General features: G+C 33.1%; 1 protein-coding gene across 2 annotated transcripts; it reads right to left on the bottom strand.

Moving 5' to 3' along the window:
- Nucleotides 1–769: 769 nt before the first annotated feature.
- Nucleotides 770–5100, bottom strand: LOC120071236 (protein DETOXIFICATION 16-like). Of its 2 annotated transcripts, XR_016527933.1 has the most exons (9): nt 4711–5100; nt 3833–4377; nt 3656–3742; nt 3528–3584; nt 2676–2914; nt 2294–2457; nt 1982–2100; nt 1413–1499; nt 770–1331 (listed from the first exon to the last, which is right to left on the bottom strand). XR_016527933.1 is itself a non-coding variant. In XM_039023384.2 (8 exons), the coding sequence occupies exons 1-8, from the start codon at nt 5002–5004 to the stop codon at nt 1272–1274; spliced, it is 1488 nt and encodes a 495-aa protein (XP_038879312.1). In that variant the 5' UTR covers nt 5005–5100; the 3' UTR covers nt 770–1271. The 2 variants fall into 2 exon arrangements, 1 of the variants encoding a protein (XP_038879312.1); XM_039023384.2 differs by lacking the exon at nt 2294–2457.
- Between the last annotated feature and the right edge of the window lie 6189 nt (nt 5101–11289).

Genomic DNA, 11289 nt, shown 5'->3' with positions numbered 1-11289 from the left:
GATTGTATCAAACTCCAAACTTATAATTGTACAACTTAAAATTCTAAACTCTCATGACCATCCATTGGAATTTTATTTTAAAATCATCCATGCATAATTTTCATAAGTTTGACAACAATTTTTTTTTCCATGAAACAAATGGATGGTTGTGAATTTTCATCTTCTCAGATTCTTTTAGTTTGATCGGCTTATTTGTGAAGAATTATATCATTGTTTGAGGCTAATTTGGCAGAATTTTGGGAGAATAATAAATTTGTTAAGTGATTTTGAGTTGACTTAGTTGAATTATGAGTTTTTTTCTTTTCCACCTTTAGTTTCAAATTTTAATGTTACAAAATTTAATGTTTTAAGTTATTTATTTTATTGTTTAATTTATTTTTTATTTTTTTATTTTGAAGTTTTTAATTTTAGGGTATTATGTTTATACTCTTAATATGCCTTTAATTTGTAAATTATTAAGTTTACACTTTGTTCCGATAAAAGTTTGAATTTCATTCTTATTTTCATTTTTCTTCACTTTGTTTAACAAACATTGAGATATTAATCTGCTTCTGCAAATATTTATTTTTTTCATCAATTTCATTTTCTCAACAGTAGTATCAAAGATACTTTGATTTCTTTTCAACGGACTTTAAAGGAATCATATAAATATAATGATAAATTACTACCGGATAATCTAAATTGATTTGCTTATGAAAGTTTAGAATTTAATTCAGTACAATTATTAGTTTAAAATTTTAATTGATACGACTCCAAAGTTTGGAGAGTATAAATTGAATTTTCTCCAAATAACTTTATTCAATATTTCCAACGCAAGCAAGAGGATATGTTTTCCCCGGGAAACAAACAGAAAACTAACTCACCAACAAGCTGAAACCAATCACCTGTTCAAAAGAAGCCTAAACAACGTAATATTCATTACCAATATTTATCCCCAAGGACAAGAACAAGACTCCAAATTGTATATTTTTCTTCTCTAATTCTCCACCTTCACTTTGCAATGCTGTGGCACCTCCACTTTTCAATATACATAGCATAAAATAGTAGAAGACAACAAACTGAAATGCTGGATATAAATATAAGTGCACAGGGTACCTCCTGAGCTTTGATTGAATGATTTCTAAACAAATGGAGACTGAGATATCAATTATTTGCCTAAGAGCCATGTTGCAAAAATGAAGCTTTCAGGCTTGCTTGACTTCCACAATTCATTGATATTCAAGAGAAAGTAGAGCTCAATCATAAAGCTCCTCCACCAAGAAACTCTAGTTTCATGAGACAATATTCCTTGGAATTGCTGCATCATAAACTCGTTCTGTAGCTTTCTTTGCCTGGAATAGCAAAAATGAATACATTAGAAACCTCAAGTCCGGGAAATAAAGCAAAGTTGAGATTTGAGTTATGAATTGTACTTCTTGGTCCCAGTTGGTGCGGATGGTAATGGTTGCAAGAGAAAATGCTTGGACTAGGAGTGCAAACATGATGCCAAACCACAGCCCCTATTAAGGATCATTTACAATAGAAAAAAAAGTTTTAAAGAAGAATTCTGGAGTAAGAATTATGTTAGATTAGATTATCCAAAATGCTTCTGTACTTTGTCTTTTGTTTCAAATTTATCCTTATTCTTTCAGAAGTTGTTACCCTTATACCTTAACCTTTCATAAGCGTTTCAAAACAACCTTCGGAGTAGAAATCTTTTAAAATTTCAGATAGAAATTGGGACTTGAAATGGTGGGGCATTGAATTAAAATGAGAATTTGGATCACACCACACCTTTTTAGATCTCAATTTTCATCTGAAAACTTAAAACTATTTCTACTCCAAGGGTAGTTTTGGATTATATATAACAGGGGAAGAGTAATACTGCAACTTTTGAAAGAATAAGGGTATTTTTAAAACAAAAGAGCTAAGTTCATGATTATTTTGTATAATTTGGCTTAAGAATGAATGACATATGATCATTCATGATTATCGTTTTTACCTTGCCACCAAAGTGAAAAACAAAAGCAAGCAGAACTGCGGATGGAATTCCCACGATATAATATGATCCAAGATTGACATATGCACCAATCTTTTGCCACCCACATCCCCTAGCAATGCCTGCATTGTTTTTATGCACAAACAAGTAAAATGTGCCTGGTTAGACCACAAGGGTAAAAATATCTTCATGGAAACACCAAGTCAAGTAATAACAGGCGGTATACATGCAATCCCAAGTCTAACATTAACACAAAGCAGAGATTTAGCAGTAACCATGACAAAAGAGAGAGATTAAATTCATTTGGCTGCGTACCTATTTACCAAAATATGCATTAAAAGGTCTGATATCCTGTGAGTACTCCTTTGTAAATTTTTTATAATCCAACTCAACACAAGTGGTACTTTTTGTGTATGTTTTAATGGGAATACGCATCTCATCTTACTGCCTGACCAGAAAATGTCATCTAGACAACTTGTCTGTAGATTTTGGAATAGATGTTAATGGTAGAGACTAATCACAATCATTATGGATTGCATAATTATCAAAAGGGTAAATTTTAAACTCTAATGTCCATCAGGTAATGTTGGTTCAACTTCGACTTCAATTTTCATTCCAAGGCTAGTTGAAGTCGAATGAAATGAAACATATATAAAGAGAAAAAGTAAATATTTGTGGAATATGATAAAATGAAAACCTGAAAGCACACACTGAAGTCCTGAGAAAAATTCGGAAACTGCTACTATAGGAAGCATCTTTGCCAAGTATTCAGCCACTTCTCGTTCGTTGCTAAAAGCATAGCCCCAAACATTACGTATAAGAATGAAGAAAGTTCCAACCAGTAGCCCATGAATAGCGACCATTGTCATAACTACACACCCAGCTAGCTTTGCTGTTGCAGGATGGCCAGCTCCTAGTTCGTTTGAGACTCGCGTGCTTACAAAATGAAACAGAAACATATGAATCTCAGTTACATTTTTCTTCTTCTAAGAAGCACATATACGGATACAGACACGGATATGACATGACAAGACAAGAACATGACTACACAACATTTTTTAAAAATCTAGGACATGACACAGCAAGGATACATTTATTAAAATCTACATTTTTTAAAATATATATCATTTTTGTATCCGATGAAAATTCAAAGTAAATGGGTTGATGCATTTATATGCTTAAAAAATTAGTTTTATGTATTTTATACTAAAAAAATTATTATTGTTGTCATATATGTCTTTTTTATATCTATTCAATAAGTGTTCTATGCATTCTAATACATTTGTTGTACTAATAAGTGTATGATATGTGTCCAACAAATACCAGATTATCTAAGTGTCTGACACGTTTCGGATACAGACACACTAGCCAAACTAAAGTGTATGTGCTTTTTAGTTTGTCTTCTTTCCATTTTTGTCACAAATGACAAGTGCAAAGTTTTTAACTTTCCAAATTCAGGAGAGATGGAAGAACAGCATGCGAAAGTGATCATAGATGGGGTTCTTGGTAGAGACAGAGAGATTCTATTGAGAAATTGTATGAAATTTACCTTCCTACACCACTCATGCCAAATGAGATCGTCCAAATTACTGCAGCTGTAGTAAGGCTGGTAAAGAATATGTGTCAGTGCAGCTAGTGGTGGCTAGATAAGAAGAAAAAAGAACGTCTGTTAATTACCTAATTGAAAGCACTGATGTCTCTAATTTCGGATTTGGTAGAAGCCCAGATAAAAGAACAATCAACTCAAATGACCACATTTCCAAGCTGTTGAGAGAATTTTGTTAATCATTGTGAAACAAATTAATACATCTTTATGATGATGATAAAAAGGAGAAATAGTAAAGTGATAATTACCAAACCATGCAAGCTGAAGGAATTGCAAGTTTAAGGAAAGATGGGATGTTGTGAAAAGCCTGCACTGAAAAGCCAGTCCAAGACTTGGAACATGAAGAAGAATACTTAACATAAAGCATAGCTATGAACACATTGAACGAATAAGAGATGGAGTTGGCCATAGCCGCTCCTCGGAGTTCGAGTCCAACTTTGAATACCAGAATCCAACACATGGGGATGTGAAGCAAAACTGCTATTCCAGAACAAATCACCATTGGGAAAACAACGTTTTGGGTTTGTAAGAATCTGTTCAGACATTGAAGTAAACCATATGCAAAAACGCTTGGAATCATGCAAATAGCATATTTCCCAGCTTCTGCTGCAATTTCAGCATCTTGACCAAGTAATTTCAGAATTTCTCCAGTGTTAGCCCAGATAACTGCAAGAGGGATGCTCACGAGTATAAGAACAAACATTGCTCGCTGCATTTGAATTCCCAGCATATGATACTGCTTCGCTCCATAAGATTGGCCACAAAATGTATCCAGAGCACTAGCCATCCCCATCTATACATACATAGAAATTAAGACCATTTTAAGTAACATGACTGATTTTTAACTTAATAACTCAAATTGCATCATTCTCAATTTGCTAGTCTTAAATCGCCAACCTGCCCTGATGACTGATTCCATCTTAAAACACTGATTGACCCATAAGCTTATGATGAGAAGTAAAGTTAATATTATATCATCTAACAGCTAGATAATATTCAAACTAAGACCAATTTAAGTAAGATGACTAGTTTAGAAATCGAAGTGAATCATTCTGTATAAACCCATTATTGAATATTGAGCAAGACAATGAGTTTTTCTGGAGAAACAAACAGAAACCCAACTCACCAATAAGCTGAAACCAGTGACGGTTGCAAAAGAAGTGGCCATGGAAGCACCAGAGAGGGGCAATTCGCCGAGATGACCGACAAACATGACGGAAATCATCTGCAAACAATATTGTAAGAGGCTGACCAATATTAGCGGCCCAGCTAGCCATAGCTGCTTCTTTATTTCCTCCGCTACTTGTTGCCTTCTATGGTACTTATCATCGGCTCGTCTCTCGCCACTGAAATTCAAACCATCTCCAGAAATGTGAAGAAGGGGAGAGTTCAATGAGGAGCCGGTACCTTTCTCCATCATTTCTCTGCTTGCTGAGAAGTGCAAAGGGCTAGGCCTGGAGAGTACATATAAACACGTGAAGGAAGGGAGGCGTGGAAAATTTGGAGATGGCTTCCTACAATGTTGAATAATCATTGGTTGTTATTTTTATTTTTTATTTTTATTTTAAAACTTGGTTGGTTGTTATTTAATTGTTATTTTGTAAATGTGTGGAGAAGTCGTAACGGTATGCCTTTTTAGTACTTAATATAGGGTCAGAATTGGTTTAGATTAACTTTTCAAGTGTTTGTTTTTAAAAATAAATCATTTTATAAAAAATGAACTGTTTGACAATCACTCAAATAAATAGCTTTTAAAATATGATATTTTAAATAATTTTTACCAAAAAAGTTGAAATAATAATGTGTGTTCAAAAAATACATTTTTCTCTGGTTAATCTAAACCATCATTTAATAGATTGTCTTTATAATTAACTTTTTGTCACTGGATTTTATTTAATTTTATGATAAAAGTCCCAAGTTTATATATTCACTATTTAGGCGAAGAGCCAAGAGCCAAGGAAGCTCGAGGTCTTCCTCCCAATTTACTCAAAGAGCTACAATTTTAATGAAATGGCAAAAAGATAAAGATGAAAAAACTATAGTAACAGAATTATCCCACGATTCACTCTCTCATGTAACAACTTTCTCCACTCATTATTGACTACATCATTTTGCGTATTTTGCCCTCCCCTTTGGTTTATTTATTTTTTGTATATACTCATGGAGTGTTGTCTCAAAAAACTCCAAAATTTTAGGGAAGGCATCTTCCCATGACTGTTCTTCAACCTGTGGTTCAGTGGCGTTCAATTCAATCAATACGTCATGTCCTTCCCCCTTCCCCCACACACGACTTTTATCATAGACTTCAGAGACACCTGAGACTTCATCAAACTTCTGTCTCCTTGCAAGTGCAGCTTCCATTCCCCTACTTGGAAGTCCATCTCAAATGGCCGCTTATCACATTCCACATGACTCAAGGTCATTAGCCATTGCACCCAAGAACTATGTTCGTATTGCCCGACAGTAAAGGATCAAATCATTTACAACAGTTAAAATTGATAAGGTAAGTACTACACCTTTGCAGATGTCCGTCTTTGGTATGGATTTGCCCGTGCCCAGCATAATTCTGTAGCTTGTAGTCGGTGAGCGTAGGATGTTGAATGCTTTTACCAACTCCTCATCAATAAAATTATGGGAAGCCGTGTTATCGATCAAAAACCATGACTTGCCTATCCCTCGCCAACCTCATGACTTTTATTATTCTGGGGGAACCTAATCCGACCATCGAGTTCAAAGACAGACCCATTTCATCAGACTCTTCTGTTCCCATATCCAGTGTTTCTAATGTCGTCGACACTTCTTCCTCCATCTAGCCTGTTACTTCCTCCTCATTTGTTAGGTATGGGATCTCTTCATCATGGTAAATTACTACATTCAACTCTTTCTTCTTGCAATGGCCCGTTGGAAATGAAGTAGGCCCTCACAATACAACTCAATAGATAAAAGAAAGAAGATTATTCTCTTACTCACATAAGATTGGAGAAACTAAAACATGAATATTACTTTATTTTTTTGGCTTGCTTACAAATGACAAATCCTGCATATATTTATACTAGTAGGAAAATACATCAAAAGATATCAATGATAAATACAAATACATGTGACTTTTCACCAATACATGAACATTCATCAATGTATCTTGTAATTCATGTATTCAACTATTCCTTGAATCTCAACTATTCATGTATCTAATTAAATGTAAGTCATGCACCTTGAATATAAGTCTAGATTAATTCTATCATCCTCTCTTAATCTAGACTTGAGCAACTCCAAACTTTTCTCTGAACTTAATAAATAAGTCAAACTTCAGTGCCTTCGTAAAAATATGTCACCTGATCTTGAGTCTTGCAATGTTTCTCCATCACTTCTCCATCTTTAACCAAGTCTTTGATAAAATGATACTTGATTCTAATATGTTTGCTTCTTCCATGGAAGACTGGATTTTTTTTTTATAATGCAATGGCAGAACCATTATCAAAATATAAAATAGTTTGACTTCTTTGCGTACACTTCAATTCTTTCAACATCCATCTAAGCCATAAGATAAAGAGATGTATTCTGCTTCGGTGGTAGAAAGAGTAATAACAGGTTGTTTCTTTGAAGTCCATGAAAAAACACCCGAACCAATGCTAAAAACATAACCAGCTTTTATGATCATCAACATTACCACCCCAATCATTATCACAAAAACCAACTAACACTGATTCTGAAACTTCCTTGTAATAAATTCCAAAATTAATAGTGCCAAGAATGTAACGAAGCACTCGTTTACCCGCTTCCCAATGACTTCTTTTCGGGCTTGACATGAATTTGCTTAACATATTTACAGCAAATAGAATATCAAGTCTTGTTGCAGTCATGTACATCAAGCTTCCAACTAAGCTTTGATATAAGCTTGGATCAACATTTTCTCCAATATCATTCTTGCTCAATTTCAAATTTGCATCCATGAGCGTGTTACAAGGAAAAGCATTTTCCATTTTGAATTTTTCAGCAAATCACGAGCATACTTTTGTTGTGAGATGACAATCTCTCCATCTTTTTATTGACTTCAATTCCAAAAAAAAAAAATAATAGATGAGACCCATATCACTCATCTCAAATTCTCTTTTCATGGAATTCTTAGAATCATCACACAACATTTTATCATTTCTAGTAAAAAGTAAATCATCGACATATAATGAAACAATAAGAAATTTGCCATACTTTTCTTCTTTAACATAGAGTGCATGCTCTTATGGATACCTTCAAAAACCTGTCTTTATAAAGAAACTGTTAGTGCGACTATACCAAGCTTGCGGAGTTTGCTTCAATCCATACAAAGCCTTTTTCAACTTGTACACTTTGTCTTCTTCTCCTTTTTTCACATAACCCAAAGGTTGTTCAACGAATATCTCTTCCTTCAAGTGTCCATTCAAAAAAGCGGATTTTACATCCATTTGATAAACTTTCCACTCATTTTGAGCAACCAAAGACAAAATCAATCAAACTGTTTCAATTCTTATCACAGGAGCAAAGTTCTCTTCATAATTCACACCATATTCCTGCTTGTAGCTATTTACAACAATTCTTGCCTTGTATTTTTCAATTTCATCATTTAACTTCAGTTTTATTCTGTACACCCATTTTACTCCAAGAACTTGTTTGTTTACTGGAAGATCCACCAACTCCCATGTTTCTTTTTTTTTTATTCTCGATCCATTGCAATCTTCCATTTTTCATCTTGGATCGCCTCATCAAAATTTATAGGATCAACACTAGAAAATAATACAAAATCAGCAACATCATCATCAATTCTACTAGCAGCATTATAAATTTCTTAAATATTTCTCATTCATTATAAATTTCTTAAATATTTCTCATTCTCCTTGGTGATATATCATCATCACTTGTGGGAGATGGCGATGCAGATGAAGATGACGCCACTGCCTGAATCTCTACTTGCTATGAGTCTTGAGCATCTCCATTCCCATCCATGTTAACATGATATAGGCTTTCTACTTCTCCAACAACATTCCAGTTCCAGGATTCATCTTCAATGAAAATCACATCCTGACTAATAATAATCTTTTTCAACAAAGGATTATACAATCGATAAGCTTTAGAATTTTCACTATAGCCTACCATAATACATTTTTCTGATTTATCATCTAATTTTCTCCTTAGTTGGATCATGTTTAAGTGACAACTTGAACGGTCTGTAGTAGATGGATAAGGTTGGGAACCTTATCCATAATGACACTATGAGTACGACCCGTTTTGTAGTTGTTACAATTATTATAAAGTGCTACAAATGATCCGATTATGATCATTCATGTGGAGACAAGTGAACAGAAGTATCCTATACAAAGAGTTTGTATAAGACTGGACCATGAAATGGGTAGTCTCTCCTTATAACACCGTTGCTAGAAAAGATTTACATTTCACCTAGAAGATCATAGGTGACTTGACTTGAATCCTGAGTGAGTTGTGAACTCCTACCTATGAAGGAGGTCCTTTGATCTGTATGGATGAGGGTGGCCAAGGTCGCCGACTCAATAAACCTACTATTTTGGGGCTCGTCTGATTGGGGAGCTGGGAACATAACTACACAAGAAGGAATTCACTCTTCTATTGTTAGAGTAAGTAGAAATTACTCCCTTAAGCGCTAATTTCGGGGCTTGAATAATGTGGTGCCACACTCTCTCCTGGCCCAAGAAGGATTCGATTATAGTTGGAGTTTAACTAATTGTTCATTAAAGGGATTAGTGATACTTAAGGAGTTAAATGTAATTACACGAGCAAAACGATAATTTTGACCCAGTTGTATTTAGTAGCAATTTGTGATACGGATGTTCATGGGTTAGATTTGGTTGAAAGACTTTTTAGACTCAACCCAATTGTTCGGTTTGTAAATTTCTTCAACCCAAATAACTCTTATTAAAAAATGAACCCAACCCAACCATGAAATATTTGGGTTGGGTTGGTCCGTGTTAATCGGGTCATTTATTTAAAATTTTGTTCTAAAAAGAAGCAAAATGTAAATATGTAAAAATCTAATTTAATTATATTCATATATTGAATTAAGATTAACAACTCAATTTCAATTTATATAATGAAAATTTTCTTTCTAAAAAAAAACTATTTTTAAGAGTTGTTGAAGAATAAATTATCCAAAAATTGATAAAATTAAAGAAACTAAAATAAATATATTTATATATTAGTACATAAGTTCAGGTTGGTTTGGGTTATTTTAAGGGACCCATGAACCCATCCAATTCATAAAATTTTTATTTATTTGAACCTAACCCAATCCAAAAAAGTTCATAACCCAATCGAAATCGAGCGTGCTGGGTACGGTTGATCGATTTTTTCGGGTCATCGGACTTTTGAACACCCCTAATTTTGGTCCCTAATTTTGGGTTTTTGCTTTGTGTTGTTTTTTTAAAAAAGAAAAAGAATTTAAAGAGAAAAGAAATTTAATATTATTTTTGTGTTTGTGTCTAATGACTTCTTATTTTAAAAATAAGAAATTATCTCAACCATTTTTTCTTTTCCAATATCCAATGATCCAAAATTAAATGCGATTTCCAATAATTTTTCCTCTTTATTTAAACTCATATTATTCAAATATTGAGAACAATTTTCATAATTTCAATCCTCCCCAAAAATACAAAAACTTCCATTGTTGCTCTCTTTAAGCTTTAATTTTTCTTCTTTTCATCCTCTTGAGAGAGATATGTTATGTTGTGATGATTGATTTGTTGAGTATTTTAAATTGTAAATCTACTCTTTGAGAGAATTTTCCTTATATTGTGTTCCATTTCAAATCCATTGTAGGGGTTGCTCTTAATCCTGAAAAAAGACTTGTAAGAGTTTGATCTTCAACCGTGGAAATGATCAAGGTTCGTTCTTGCGCCCGAAAAGAGAACGTCATAGTAGTTCGACTCTAAGTCGGGAAAAGAATCAAGTTTAAGTGACAAACTCAAGAGGAACTTGGGAAGTGGATGTAGGCCACTTGTGTCGTACCACTATAACCACTATAAAATTCTCGATGTCAATTTCTCTATCCCTTAACTATTTAATTTTGCAATTAATTTGTTCTTAAATTTTATTGCTTGAAATTATTTGTAATTTTTTTTTCTTAAATTTAATTACTCATATATGTTTATTTTGATTGGTAGTTCTTAAATTTATATATCTTTTATAAATCCTTTTATTAGATTTAAAAATTGTGTTTTAAAGTATGATGGTTAATTGCTTGTTTAATTCAAAGTGAAATTATTTGTATAAATTTATTGTTTAAATTACTTGTTTGCAAAAAATTTGTTAATTTGTTTAATTAGACTCACATTAGTGAAACATTTTAATTAGTTTGATTCTATTTACCCCATTTAGAGTTGTCATACCGATCCTACAAAACCAACTCACCCATGCAAAAGAAGTTGTCGTTGAAGCAAACATGATGGTATAATCATCCACAAACGAGACTCCATATAAAATGATAGCTCTAATAATTAGAATTATAGACTTTTGAAATGATAATTAGTGTCTTTTATCTTTATGGTAAAAATTTAAAAAAAGGGTTTAAAACTAATGATCAGATGATTTTAAATTTCTCTGTTTTAAAAAATAAAATCCTAACCTTGTTTTCTCTTTCCTTTTTGTTTATAAAACACTTTTGGTGTCTAGGCTTTTATGAAAGTAACACTTTTGGTGTCTAGGC

This window comes from Benincasa hispida, chromosome 2 (assembly GCF_027475165.1).
Source record: "Benincasa hispida cultivar pf3 chromosome 2, pf3_genome.v1.1, whole genome shotgun sequence".
Taxonomy (NCBI): Eukaryota; Viridiplantae; Streptophyta; class Magnoliopsida; order Cucurbitales; family Cucurbitaceae; genus Benincasa; species Benincasa hispida.
This window is presented reverse-complemented; position numbering and strand designations above follow the sequence as displayed.